Genomic DNA, 15530 nt, shown 5'->3' on the forward strand with positions numbered 1-15530 from the left:
CCTCTAGGATTTTTATGGTATTAGGTCTAACATTTAAGTCTCTAATCCATCTTGAATTAATTTTCGTATAAGGAGTAAGGAAAGGATCCAGTTTCAGCTTTCTACTTATGGCTAGCCAGTTTTCCCAGCACCATTTATTAAATAGGGAATCCTTTCCCTATTTCTTGTTTCTCTCAGGTTTGTCAAAGATCAGATGGCTGTAGATGTGTGGTATTATTTCTGAGGACTCTGTTCTGTTCCATTGGTCTATATCTCTGTTTTGGTACCAGTACCATGCTGTTTTGGTTACTGTAGCCTTGTAGTATAGTTTGAAGTCAGGTAGCGTGATGCCTCCAGCTTTGTTCTTTTGACTTATATTGAATATTTTAAGGGCAAAACTACAATTAGGTCTTTGGCAGGTATGTGCTCTGAGTAATGATTAGTTTCCCTTTTATTCATGAGGGTGTCATGGCCAGGGGAAAGTGTGCATTTTTAATTACAACACTTGTCTGGTTATATTTTTGTTCTGTCTGGTTTTATTTCTTTGAAAGCTCTTAAAAAAAATGTTGGCCTTTCTATGTCATATCCTGTCTGCTCACCTACATAGTCCCGACTTTAGGGCAGAAATAATATTTTCTACTTTTTGTTTCTTCTTTATTAGAAAATTCCAAACATGCAGAAAAGTACAATATAACAGTTTCCCATGTAGCCACCATGTAGCTGTGTAAAATCTCAAAATTTCGCCATTTTTGTTTTAGATCCTCAACAAAAAGGATACAGGTGAAGCTCCTAGAGTATCCTTCCACAATTACATTTTCTTACTTTCCTCTCCTGGGGGAACTACTGTCCAAAATTTGGTATTTATCATTTCCATTATTATTTTTGTCCTTTTTCTATATCTGTGTGTGTGTGTGTATGTATATGTATATGTGTGTACATGTGTGTACTTGAACTTCTTCAGTTTACATTTTTGTCTAATGTAATGCTATTCAGATTTACCTGCTCTAGTATCTCCCATTATGAAAACAAAATAAAACAAAACTTTAACTACTTGTGCATTATGTCTCATCCAACTGCCACCCATTTCTCTACTCTCTATTAAAGGAACACTCCTTGTAAGAGTTGCATGTACTTCTTTTCTCTCTCCCTTCCTAATTCTTAAACTCACACTAATCAACTCATCTCCATCACTCCACACAACCCAGTCTTAACAAGGTCTCCAGTTGTCTCTGTGTTACTACACTAAGTTGTCACTTCTCACTTCCTTACTTAATCTCTCAGTAGCATCTGACACACTTGCTTACTCTTTTCTTCATATAACACCTTATTTTGTCTTCTGGGTTACCACACCTTCTTGGTTTCCCTTCTAGCCCATGACCTCTCCTTACTTTTTTTACCAAATCCTTTTTATATTTTTATTTCAAAATAGATTGAGCAAAAAAGTACAGGATGAAAAGTAAACATCCCTCCCATCTCATATTCCTTCTCACAAATAAAGGCTATAAACAGGCTTTATGTGTTGTGCTTGTGCATGCACATGTGAGTGAATTCATAGGTGAAAACAGTGCCTTAATTAAAATAGCATTTATTTGTTTCTTATTTCTATTATGGTTGGTGCAAAAGTAATTGCGGTTTATGTTATAAACAGTAATTGCAGTTTTAATGGCAAAAACCGCAATAACTTTCGCACCAACCCAATACTGCCTTTATATGTGCTTCTTGCTTATATTATTTCCTTACTTTATGATTATATTTTATTGTTTTCACTAATTTTGTGTAAGTTAAAATTATTAGCCCTTTGTTGCCTGTCATGTGTGTTATGAATTATTTTTCCTAGTTTATCAGTTGCCTGAGGGCCTTGGCATATTTGAAGTACAGAGTTTTAATTTTTTTCTATGGTCAGATTGAATAGTATGTTATGATTTCTGATATTCAGGTGCTGCTTGCCTTCTTCACTGCATGATTAGAAATGATTTCACTTAGGTTTTCTCTTGGTACTCTTTCAGCTTCATTTTGTTACCTCTAAATTTTGATCCTTCTGGAATGTATTTCAGGGCAACAAGTGAAATAGTGGATAACCTCTGCTTTTTTAAAAAATAAACACAACCAAATGGCTACCCAGTTGTCCTGAAATCACTTATTCAATCATCCCCCCTGTTCTCTTACTTGTTTGAAAGGCCATCTTTACCCCAGAGTAATTACCTGCTATATTTGTGTTTCTTACAAGATTTTGAAATTATTTATTTATTTCTGTTTTATTTTTCAAGTCACTGCAGTAAGGTTCTCCCCACTGATATTGAAACTGCTCTTGGTAAAGGTCACCACTCATAATTGTTAAATCAAGTAGGTGTATCTTACTTGGTCTTGAATTTGTTGAATGCTCTTGAACTACTCTTCTTTTTTAGCTTTTATCTCACAATTCTCATAGTTTTCCTTCTACCATTCTCTCTGTTTTCCTTACTAGTTTGTCTTCTTCCATTTCTTTGGGATTCCACTTTCTCATGGTGAATATACTCATTTTTGACTTTTTATTTATTTATAATTTTTGTGGGCACATAGTAGGTATATATATTTATGGGATACATGAGCTGTTTAGATACAGACATGCAATGGGAAATAAGCACATCATGGAGAATTGGGTGTCCATCCCCTCAAGCATTTATCCTTTGAGTTACAAACAATCTAATTATACTCTTTACGTTATTTTAAAATGTACAATTAAGTTGTTATTAACTATAGTTGCTCCTGTTGTGCTATTAAATAGTGGATCTTATTCATTCTATCTAACTGTAGTTTTGTACCCATTAACCATCCCCACTCCTCCCTACCCAACTACCATTCCCAGCCTCTGGTAGCCATCATCCTACCATCTGTCTCCATGAGTTCAATCATTTTAATTTTTAGCTCCCACAAATAAGTGAGAACATGTGAAGTTTGTCTTTTTGTGTCTGGCTTATTTCACTTAACACAATGTCCTCCAGTTCCATCCATGTTGTTGCAACTGACAAGATCACATTCTTTTTGTAGTTAAATAGTACTCCACTGTGTATATGTACTACATTTTCTTTATCCATTCATCTGTTGATGGACACTTAGGTTGCTTCCAAATCTTGGCTATTGAATAGTGTTTCAATAAACATAGGATTACAGATACCTCTTTGATACATAGAGTTTCTTTCTTTGGGGTTTGTAATTAGCAGTGGGATTGCTGGATCATATGGTAGCTCTATTTTTAGTTTTTTGAGGAATTGCCAAACTGTTCTCCATAGTAGTGGTACTAATTTACCAACAGTGGACAAGGGGTTCCTTTTATCCACATCCTCGCCAGCATTAGTTATTGCGTCTTTTGGATAAAAGCCATTTTAACTGAAATGAGGTGATATCTCAGTGTAGTTTTTATTTTTATTTTTACTTTTTGGAGACAGAGTCTCACTCTGCTGCCCAAGCTGGAGTGCAGTGGCTCAATCTCAGCTCACTGCAGTCTCTGCCTCCCGGGTTCAGGGAATTCTCTTGTCAGCTTCCTGAGTAGCTGGGATTACAGGCATGCGCCACCACGCCCAGCTAAGTTTTTTTGTGTTTTTAGTAGACATGGGTTTTCATCATGTTGGGCAGCTGGCCTCAAACTCCTCACCTCAAGTGATCCACCAGCCTCAGCCTCCCAAAGTGCTGGGATTACAGGCATGAGCCATCATGCTTGGCCCTCAGTGTAGTTTTGATTTGCATTTCTCTGATGATCAATCATATCAGTCACCTTTTTATTGGCCTGTTTGCCATATGTATGTCTTCTTTTGAGAAATGTCTATTTAGATATTTTGCCCATTTCCTTTTCTTTTTTTCTTTCTTTCTTTCTTTCTTTTGATGGAGTCTCATTCCGCCTCCTGGGTTCACACCATTCTCCTGCTTCAGCCTCCCCAGTAGCTGGGACTACAGGCACCCGCCACCACACCCGGCTAATTTTTTTGTATTTTTAGTAGAGATGGGGTTTCACCGTGTTAGCCAGGATGGTCTCAATCTCCTGACCTCGTGATCTGCCTGCCTTGGCCTCTCAAAGTGCTGGGATTACAGGCGTGAGCAACCACACCCAGACTATTTTACCCATTTCTTAATTGGATTGTTAGATTTTTTTCTATAGAGTTGCTGAGCTCCTTACATATTCTGGTTATTAATCACTTGTCAGATGGATGGTTTGCATGTGGGAAAAATAGATGCAAATTATCCATCTATCATTGTCTCTTCATTTTGTTGATTGTTTTCTTTGCTATGCAGAAGCTTTTTGACTCGATGTGATCCCATTTGTCCATTTTTGCTTTGGTTGTCTGTGCTTGTTGGGTATTGATCAAGAAATCTTTGCCTAGACCAATGTTCTGGAGTCTTTCTCCAATGTTTTCTTTTAGAAGTTTCATAGTTTTTGATTTTTGTATATGGTAAGAGATAGGGGTCTAGTTTCATTTTTCTGCATATGGATACCCAGTTTTCTCAGCATGATTTATTGAAAAGACTGTCCTTTCCCTAATGGATATTCTTGGCACCTTTGTAAAAAATGAGTTCATTGTAGATGTACGGATTTATTTCTGGGTTCTCTATTCTGTTCCATTGGTCTATGTGTCTTTTCTTATTCCAGCACCATGCTGTTTTGGTTACTGTAGCTCTAGAGTATAATTTGAGGTGAGGTAATGTGATTCTTCTCGTTTTCCTTTTTTTTTTCTTCAGGGTAACTTTGGCAATTCTGGTCTTTTGTGGTTCTTATTAATTTTAGGATTATTATTTCTATTTCTGTGAAGAATATCATTGGTATTTTGATAGGGATTACATTGAATCTGTAAATGACATTGGGTAGTATGGACATTTTAGCAATATTGATTCCTCCAATCCATGAAGATGAAATATCTTTCCATTTTGTTGTGTCCTCTTCAATTTTTCATCAGTGTTTTACAGTTTTCATTGTAGAGATCTTTAATGTCTTTGGTTAATTCTTAGGTATTTTCCTTTATATGTGGCTATTGTAAATGGGATTACTTTCTTGGTTTCTTTTTCAGATTGTTCACTTTGACATATAGAAATGCTACTGATTTTTATGTTAATTTTGTATCCTGCAGCTTTACTGAATTTATCAGTTTTAATAGTTTTTGGGTGGAGCCTTTAGGTTTCTTCAAATATAAGATCATGTTATCTGCAATCGAGGATAATTTGATTTCTTCCTTTCCATTTTGTAAGCCTTTATTTCTTTCTCTTGTCTGGTTGCTCTATCTAGGACTTTCTGTACTATGTTGAATAACAATGGTGAAAGTGGGCATCCATATTTTGTTCCAGATCTTAGAAGAAAGTCTTTTAGTTTTCCCCATTCAATATGATACTAGCTGTGGGTCTGACATAAACAGCCTTTATTGTGGTGAGGCGTATTCCTTGTATACCCAGGTTTTTGAGGGTTTTCTTTTTATCATGAAGCGATGTTGGATTTTATCAAATACATTTGATTATCAATTGAAATGATCATAAGCTTTTTGTCCTTCCTTCTATTGATATTATATACCACATTGATTGATTTATGTATGTTGAACCATCCTTACATCCCTGGGGTAAAACTCATTTGATCTTGATGACTGGTCTTTTTAATGTGTTGTTGAATTCAGTTTGCTAATGTTTTATGGAGGATTTTTGCATCAATGTTCATCAGATATATTGGGCTATATAGTTTTCTTTCTGTGATGTGTCTTTGTTTGGTTTTGGTATCAGGACAATACTGGCCTTGTAGAATGAGTTTTGAAGTATTCATTCCTCCTCCATTATTTGGAATAGTTTGAGTAGGATTGGCATTATTTCTTCTGGAAATGTGTTTGGTAAAATTCATCATTGAAGTCATCTGATCCTGTACTTTCCTGTGCTGGGAGACACTTTATTACACTTTCAATCTCATTACTTGTTACTGGTCTGTTCAGGTTTTGAATTTTTTCATGGGTCAATGTCACTAGGTTGTATATGTCTAGAAATTTATTAATTTATTATCAGTTTTCCAATTTATTGTCATGTATTTGCTCATAGTAGCCAGTAATGATCCTTTGAATTTCTGCAGTATCAGTTGTAATGTCTCCTTTTTCTTCTTTGATTTCTTTATTTGGGTCTTCATTTTTCTTTCTGGTTTGGGGTTTGTCAGTTTTGTTTCTCTTTTCAAAAAACCAACTTTTCATTTCGTTGATCTTTTGTATTTTTTTTCATTTCGATGTCATTTATTTCTGCTCTGATCTTTATGGCTTCTTTTCTTCTACTAAGTTTGGGTTTGGTTTGCTTTTTTCTAGTTCTCTAAGATGCACTGTTAGGTTGTTTATTAGGAGTTTTATATCTTTTTGATGTAGGCACTTATAACTATAAACTCTCCTTTTAGTACTGCTTTCACTGTATCTTATAGGTTTTGTATGTTTTTACATTATCATTTGTTTCAAGAATTTTTTGAATTTGCTTCTTAATTTCTTTTTATAAAATCTGCCGTGAGAGAACACCTTCTTAATTTCTTCATTGACCCACTGATCATTCAGGAGCATATATTTTAATTTTCATGTGTTTGTAGAGTTTCCAAAACTTCTCTTGTTATTGATTTCTAGTTATATTCTATTGTGGTCAGAGAAGATGCTTGATGTAACTTCAATTTTTTTGAATGTTTTAAAACTTGTTTTGTGACCCAACATATGGCCTGTCCTTGAGAGTGATCCATATGCTGAGGAGAATAATGTGTATTCTGTGCTGGTGGATGAAATGTTCTGTAAATTTCTATTAGTTCCATTTGTTCTATGGTGCAGATTAAGTCCAATGTTTCTTAGTTGATTTTTCAGTCTGGGTGATATGTTCAATGCTGAAAATGGGTTATTGAAGTCTCCAGCTCTGATTGTATTGGTGTCTGTCGCTCTCTTTAGGTCTAATACTTACTTTATATGCCTAGGTGCTCCAGTGTTGGGTGCATATATATTTATAATTTTATATCCTCTTGCTGACTTGACCCCTTTATCAATATAAAATGCCATTTTGTCTCTTTATAGTTTTTGTCTTGAAATATGTTTCGTGATATAAATATAGCTATCCTTGCTCTTTTTTGGTTTCCATTTGCATGGAATATCTTTTTCCATTCCCTTATTTTCGAACTAAGTATGTCTCTACAGGTTATGTGTACTCTTTGTAGGCAACAGATCTTTGGGTCTTGTTTTTGAAAACTATTCAGCCAATCTATGTCTTTTGACTGTAGGATTTAGTTGTGTAGATTCAATGTTGTAAAGACTTACTCCAGCCATTTTGTTATTTGTTTTCTGGTTGTTTTATGGTCTTCTCTTCCTCCTTTCCTTCCCTCCTGTCTTCCTTTAGTGAAAATAATTTTCTCTGGTTGTATATGTTAATTTTTTATATATCTGATATATGTTTTTTGATATGAGGTTACCATGAGACTTTCAAATAATATCTTATAACTCATTATTTAAACTGTTGACAGCTTAATACTGATTGTGTAAATACTCAAACAAATAAGCAAAGAGAAAACCAGAGAAAACCAATAAAACTCTACACTTTAACTTCTTCCCCTAGCTTTTAAACTTTTTGTTGTCTCTTTCTTTTCCTTTTGAGACAGCGTCTCACTCTGTCATCCAGGCTGGAGTGCAGTGGTATGATCTCAGCTCACTGTAGCCTCGAGACCTCCTGGCCTCAAGTGATCCACCCACCTCAACCTCCCTAGTAACTGGAACTATAGGCGTGCGCCACCATGCCTGGCTAGATTTTGTATTTTTTGTAGAGACAGAGTTTTGCCATGTTGCCCAGACTGGTCTTGAACTCCTGGGTGCAAGTGATCCACCCACCTTGGCCCCCCAAAGTACTGGGACTACAGGCATGAGCCATTGTGCCTGGCCTGATGTTTCTATTTATATCTTGTTATACTGTTTATGCTGTGAAAAGTTGTAATTATATTTCACTGTGTTATAATATTCTGTGTTTTTCAGTGTGCTTATCATTACCAGTAAGTTTTGTACCTTCTGAAGATTTTGTCTTGCTCAATAATATCCTTTTCTTTCAGATTGAGGAACTCCCTTTAGCATTTCTTCTAGGACAGATCTGGTGTTGATGAAATTCCTCAGCATTTGTTTGTCAAGGAAGGTCTTTATTCCTCCTTCATGTTTGAAAGATATTTTTGCCAGATACACTATTCTAGGGTAGAAGTTTTTTTTTTTTTTCCTGCAACACTTTAAATATGTCATGTCACTCTCTCCTGGCCTATAAGGTTTCCACTGAAAAGCCTGCTGACAGATGTATGGGAGCTCCATTGCATGTTATTTGTTTCTTTTCTCTTGCTGCTTTAGGATCCTTTCTTTGTCCTTTACCTTTGGGAGTTTGATTATTAAATGCCTTAAAGTAGTCTTCTTTGAGCTAAATCTGCTTGATGTTCTGTAACCTTCTTATACTTGAATATTTATATCTTTCTCTAGGTTTGGGAAGTTCCCTGTTATTATCCTTTTGAATAAACTTTCTATCCTCATTTCTGTTTCTACCACTTCTTTAAGGCCAATAACTCCCTGATTTGCCCTTTTGAGACTATTTTTCTAGCTATTATAGGTATACTTTATTCTTTTTTATTTTTTCTTTGGTTTCTCTATTTTCGAATAACCTATATTCAAGCTCACTAATTCTTTATTCTCTTTTATCAGTTCTACTGTTGAGAGACTCTGACTCATTCTTCAGTATGGCATTTGTATTTTTCAGCTCTTGTCTGATAAGATTCCGAATTCTTTCTCTGTGTTATCTTTAATTTCACTGAGGTTCATCAAAACAGCTATTTTGAATTCTCCATCTGAAATGTGACATATCCCTGTCTGTCTAAGACTGGCCTCTGGTGCCTCATTTAGTTTGTTTGGTGAGGTCATATTTCCTGGGTGGTCTCAATGTTTGTAGATTTTTGTTGGTGTCTGGGCATTGAAGAGTTACGTATTTATTGTAATCTTTACAGTGTGGACTTGTTTTTACTCGTCCTTCTTGGGAAGGCTTTCCAGGTATTTAAAGGGAAATGGGTGTTGTGATCTAAGCCTTTGGTCACTGTGGCTATATTTTCATTAGTGGGCATCCCAAGCCTAGTAATGCTGTGGCTCTTGCAAACTCTTGGAGATACTGCCTTGGTTGTTTTTGCTACGATCCAGAAGAATTCTATGGATTACCAGGCAGAGACTCTTGTTCTCTTCCTCTAATTTCTCCCAAACAAATGGAGTCTCTCTCTCAATCTCTCTCTCTCTCTCTCTCTTTTTTCTGAGTTGTTTAGAGCAGAGGGAGAAGTGACACCAGCACCTCTATGGCAACCACCACTGGGACTGCACTGGGTCCCACCTGATGCTAGCACAGCCCTGGGTCTTGCCCAAGGCTCATGGTAACCACTTCCTGGCTACTGCTTATGTTCATTCAAGGCCCAAGTTCTCTACAATCAGCATGTGGTGAATCCAGCAGCCAGGCTTGTGTCTTTCCCTTCAGCATGGTGAGTTCTCCCTGGCCCTGGGTGTGTCCAGAGATCCTGTCTAGGAGTTAAGGCCTAGAGTCGGAAACCTTAGGAATCTTAACTGGTGCTCTATTCTACTGTTACTGAGCTGGCACTCAAGTTGCAAGACAAAATCCTTCCCACTTTTCCCACTCCTTTCCTGAAGCAGAGGAGCCACTCCTTGTAATTGTATTTCACTGTGTTATAGGAGCCTTTTCTTACCCCACGGCTGCAATTAGTACTATCTAGCTACCAGTGATGTTCACTCGAGACCCAAGTGCTCCTCAGTCAGCTTGTGGTAAATGCTGCCTGTCCTGAGTCTTTCTCTTCAGGGCAGTGGGCTCCCCTCTGGCCAGGGCAGGTCCAGAAATACCGTCCAGGAGTCAAGGCCTGGAATTGGGGACTGTAGGAGCCTGCTTGGTCCTTTACCCCACTGTGGTCTGTCCATATAGCTACCACATCTAGGAATGTTCTGGGTCACACGTGAAGCCAGCATGGCTCTGAGTCTCACCCAAAACCCACAGTGAGTATTGCCTCGCCACCACTGCTGACTTTTCAGGGCCCAAGGGCCCTTTAATCAGCAGATGATGAATCCTGCTTGGGACTGGATCCTTCCCTTCAAGTCAGCAGGTTTCCTTTTTGCTCAGGGTGTCTGTAGAAATGTCATCTGGGAACTAGGGCCTGGAATGGGGGCTTCAGAACTGTGCCTACTGCCCTAGCCTACTGTAGGTAAGCTAGTATCCAAGTTGCAAGACAAAATCATCTCTTTCCCATCTGTCCTCAAGTGGAAGGAAGGAGTCTCTCCCGTAGCTGTGAACTGTGCTGCCTGGGGTTATGGGAGGGCTGATGCAAGCACTCCCTTGGGTGCACCAGCTTGTATCTCACTGGGTCATGTACACCCCACATCCACTGGCTTTGAGCCCAGCACAACACCAGGACTTGCCTAGGAATTGCAGTCCTAGTGACCTGGACTGCCTTCTCAGTTTATTTAGAATGCCAGAGTGCTTTAGCCCATGGTAACAGGGCTTGATGGAACTCAGGTTCTAATCACTGGGATAAGCAATTTATCTCTTCCTTTGCCTGGTCTAAATGCTCCCTCCATGGTTGTTGGCTGAGTTTTTCCCCTTGTTGCTTTCTACTTTGACAGGGTAGCACTGAGTTCCCAAGGAAAGTCCCACCATTACTGCAGTCTCTCTCCTCTAGTGCACAGATTTTCCCTCTGCACAATGTGGCCACGCCACTGCCAGGGGATGGAGGGTGGAGTGGTGTAGGTGATTAAGGGCTGTATATCCTACCATCTTCAGGGCCTCTTTCCTTAATATGATGTTAAAACAAGGTATTGTGATCATTCACCTGGTTTTTGGTTGTTATGAAAGTTCTTTTAGGTGTAAATAGTTGTTCAATTTCATCTTCCTACAGGAGGGATGATCACTTGAGGCTTCTATTCAGCCATCTTGCTCTGACTGCCTTCACTTGAGTAACATTTCCCAATCTCATCACTTCCCTTGTTTACTTAATTGGCTAAATATTCCTACATTGACACTTCTAGTTCCAATCTAAATCTAGATGTAATCTTTTCAATTTTCTATTAGACACTGTTTGGTGTGTCCTATGGTACATAAATGTGTGTATATCAAACGATTATTCTCCTTTTTTCAATATTTTTCCTGATTGTCTATGTGCTACCTCACTTGATATCTTCATCCTCATCCCAGTTATTTAAACAGATTTTGTGATTTTGTTTATGATATCCCTATCCCTGTAATATCTATTCATGATCTTTTAGTCAATCAGTCCTAGTTCACTCTGGCTATTCCCATAGACCTTGTCTGGGCTCTTATCTCAGTTCTTGACTCTAGAAGAACTTTCTTAACTGATCTCTAGATATCTAGTCTATCTCTCTTCCATCCACATATTGGAGCTGTGCTGATTTTCAAATATATATTTGTCTATATATGTGTGTGTGTGTGTGTGTGTGTGTGTATGTATACGCACACACATGCATATGTATGTTCCCTGGCTAAAAATTTTAGTTAAAGTTAATTCCCAGATAAATTTGATCACATATGTTTACTTCTCCCTTCCTAACTCCATGAAAACGAGCATAAGATCATGGAAAAACTCAATAACACAAAGAGAACAGGAGTAGAAGCATTGATAGATATAAGGTTCTAACTAACTTTTACTTATTGCAATGGAAGTTTCAACTTCAAAATATCTCCTTCTACATGAACTTCTGAGAGAAACCAGCTAATTCTTCCCATAGAACTCCTAATATTTTAAGATTTGGAGGCACCTGGTCTGTGGAAGGCAGGAATGTGTCATGAGATTGGATACATGAGTTATTTGTTGAAAATCTTTTTGATAAGTGGCTGCAGTTCCATGTCCTGTCACCTACTCCCTGCTCCTTAGGAGACCAAAAAGTTTATTTTCTAGAGAATCTGAATGAGAATGTCCCAGACTCGAAATCCAGGCACAGTATGAGGATTGGTTGAAACAAGAATACTGTGTTGTTCTGTTTTGTGCTGCTATAACAGAGTACATTATAATTTAAATATAACAGATTAATTTACAATGAGCAGAAATTTATTTCTCACAGTTCTGGAAGCTAGGACATTCAAGATAAAGAGGCTAGCATCTGACAAGGGCCTTCTTGCTGTGTCATCCCATGGCAGAAGTTGGAAGGGCAAAAAGAGGCAGAGAGAGAGAGAGAGAGAGGACACACAAGAGGAGGATGAACTTGAACTTGTCCTTTTATAAGGAACGCACTCCCATGATAATGACATTAATCCTTCATAAGGGTGGTGCCCCCATGACCAAACACCTCCTGTTAGGCCCCACCTCCCAACACTGCTGCGTTGAGGTCAAGTTTCCAACACTTGCTTTTTTGGGGGCACATTCAAACTATAGCGGAGATTAAGAGAAAATTTGCATGCCCAATTTCAGGACCTATATGTTTCATCCTAGATGCAATTAGTGAAACAGGGCATGAGTTATTTAGTTTTACATTATCAGATTTCTGGCAGTCATCTAGATATAGATTTTTCCCTTTTCAACATCTTCTAAATAATTGTATAGTCTAAAGATAATTAAAACATTTTAACATCTCAAATTCTCTCATCACTTTAACATGTTTTAGAAAAGGTAAATCAAAGATCAGTTCATGTGAGATTCTGTAAAATATTAATTTCATTTAGTCTACTCAGTTTCTTTACTTGTAATAACAGAATTATAAGCAGAAAAATGATTGTACAAATAAACATAAATGATGTCATTTGATTTATTTCCTTTTAGAATTATGAAAACCCAATAAACAGAGTATTTTTTCCTCTTCTATTTCTTTTCCTTAAATTCAGGGGCTGGAAGAGGGCTGGCGACAATGAAGAATCCCTCCTCCTGCTTGCTTAATTATTTTAGATCTTCACATAACTTTTTTTTTCTTTTTCTTTTATCATTATTTTTTGAGACAGGGTCTCACTCTTCCACCCAGGTTGGAGTGCAGTTCTGTGATCTTGGCTCACTGCAACCTCTGCCTCCTGGGCTCAAGAGATCTTTCCACCTCAGCCCCCTGAGTAGCTGGGACTACAGGCGTGTACCACCATGCCCAGCTAATTTTTGTATTTTTATAGAGGTGGGGTTTTGTCATGTTGTCCAGACTGGTCTCAAACTCCTGGACTGAAGCAGTCTGCTCACCTCGGCCTCCCAAAGTGCTGGGATTATAGGCGTGAGCCACTGCACTCAGCCATCATAACTTTATGAACAAACCAAATTGTGTATTATGCATTTTTATCTTCCCAATGTAATAAATTGATTTTATTAACAAGAGATATTTAAGTAGAATATACATTTTGCTTCCCAATATATCTGAAATGAATGGAATAAATACATAAAATATATCTACCTTCCCAGTGCTATACATTGGCATTACTAAAATGTAAGTGTTTTAGATATAGTTCAGTTTACCAAAACTCATCTACTCTTCTCCTACAAAAATAATCACCAAAACAAAAATTCAACCCAGGCCAAGAAAATATTTCTATGCCCTATTTTATGTCTTTCGAATTTCAAAGTACTATACCTTTCTAGCTTAAATTTTTTTGCAACCAATTCTAAAATTGTGTTCCCTGTTTATAGACTTCTCAGACCCAAGTTCCCCAGGTAACATGGGAATCAGTGTGTCTATGTGGCATGTATTTGCCTCACCTACCCCCTTCTAACTTCTCTTGTCTAACCCAACTTCACACAGACTCCTTAGGTCTTCTGATTCTCAGTTTATTCCAATGTCCTTTATAAATAGTCCCTCTTGTCTGCAGGTGGTATGTTCCAAGACCCCCAGTTGATGCCTGAAACCGGGGATAGTACCAAACCCTATATATACTATTTTTTTTTTTTTGATAACTGAGACTGCTACTAAGTGGCCAGCAAGCAAGTGACATATATAGCATGGATACGCTGCACAAAAGGATGATTAACATCTCAGGTGAGGTGCAGCAGGATAGTGTGAAATTTTATCCTGCTATTCAGAATGGTGTGCAATTTAAAAACATGTGAATTGTTTATTTTGAGAATGCTTCATTTAATATTTTTTGAACTGCAGAAGGCCAAACCATGGATAAGGGAGGACTATTCCACTTGGTTGCTTTTCCATGGGTAATCATTAGTTATCGATTTCACATGAAATTTAGTCAATAGTATTTAGTGATTCACTATTAAATTTTGTAGATTTTTTACTTTAAGTTTTTTAACTAAGATTCAATTTCTTAATTTTCTTAAGATGTAATATGGACATTAAGTACAGGGGCATACATTTTGCCTTTAATTCAACCATGAAATATATAAAAATATTATATAAACAGAACAATTTGAAAACTCTAGTATTAATCTTCATAGTAAATATTGGCTTCTTTTCCTCCTGAACAGGTCATTATCCAACTTTTAGAGGTGATGGATCATCTGCATAGAGGGGAATTGGTTGCTGCAATACTTCGTAACCGGTATATTTATGGAAACAGTTTAACTTATATAATGTCTTTCCTATCTATTTTTATACCTAACATAGCAGGCACTCAATAAATATTTGTTGAATACTTGGTATAAAATAAGTGTTTACTGTATGAATGAATTAGAGAATGACTAAGTGACAAAGAAATCAAATAAAGAGGATGTTAGTGACAATGTGTCCTGAGATAATGAAAAAATAGGGAATATATTTAGAAAATATAACTGATATAAATTATGAACAGCTGGAATACAGTCATTGGAGATATTTATTTGAATTTTCAGTTTTAAAGGCATATCTTTCAATAAATAGAGGTATCCATAGCTTAAGAATAGATGTGCCAACAACACATTTTTAAAAATAGGATTGTCCTGTGATTGTGTATATTTATGTTATTTAAAAATCCAGTTAAAACCTTTTCAGGGAGTTACTATGAGATATTTAAAGCTTCTTCTGACAAACTAGGATTTTAAATTTATTATTTAAAGAAAAATAGCCTTGTTTTGCAGCTATGACAGAGTCTCTCTTATTCCCAGTAGCTTAATTGTACAGTTTAGGTGAAACATTTGGAATAGTATGTTAGAGTTGTCTGTATCCTGGCTCTGATGCTTACTAGTGGTGTAGCCTTGGGCAAGTTTCGTAGTCATTCTATGCCTCAACTTCCTCACCTATGAAATGGTGTTAATAATAGTACCTACGTTGCAGGGTTGTTGTGAAGATTAAATAAGTGTGAAAGGTGGGGGATGTGTGAAAGTGTGTGTGTATGTGTGGAGAGAGAGAGAAAAATGGAGAGCAGGCATGAGTGAGTGAGCTGCGCAGATAGTAAGCAGTATATATAAGCTAGTGTGAGGGAACTTTAAAAAGTTCATGGAAAAATGGAAATAAAAGATAAAAATAAAAAACAAGTGTTTCTTAATATAAGCTCCACCCAAATCAAGATGCTTTTGTAAGTGTTGATACCAGCCATTTAGTCTATCTGTAAAGAACTGAGGGCCCTGGGAATTTAACCATATCAGTGATGTCTCATTTTTATTATTAAGTGAAGAAAAATGGGTGCTCTTT

The 15530-nt window shown here is 37.0% G+C and overlaps 1 protein-coding gene across 6 annotated transcripts in view; it reads left to right on the forward strand.

Moving 5' to 3' along the window:
- Positions 1-15530, forward strand: part of KLHL13 (kelch like family member 13) — a 193423-nt gene that overhangs the window by 59391 nt on the left and 118502 nt on the right. For 4 of the 6 annotated variants that reach the window (XM_008019533.3, XM_037989075.2, XM_037989078.2 and 1 more), the window contains one exon: positions 14390-14463. The exons of the other annotated variants lie outside the window; for them this stretch is intronic. In XM_008019533.3, the coding sequence (XP_008017724.1) occupies positions 14414-14463 (50 nt within the window). In that variant the 5' untranslated portion in view covers positions 14390-14413. The remainder of the gene's footprint in view (positions 1-14389; positions 14464-15530) is intronic. 6 annotated transcript variants of the gene reach the window in all.

This window comes from Chlorocebus sabaeus, chromosome X (genome assembly GCF_047675955.1).
Source record: "Chlorocebus sabaeus isolate Y175 chromosome X, mChlSab1.0.hap1, whole genome shotgun sequence".
Classification (NCBI taxonomy): Eukaryota; Metazoa; Chordata; class Mammalia; order Primates; family Cercopithecidae; genus Chlorocebus; species Chlorocebus sabaeus.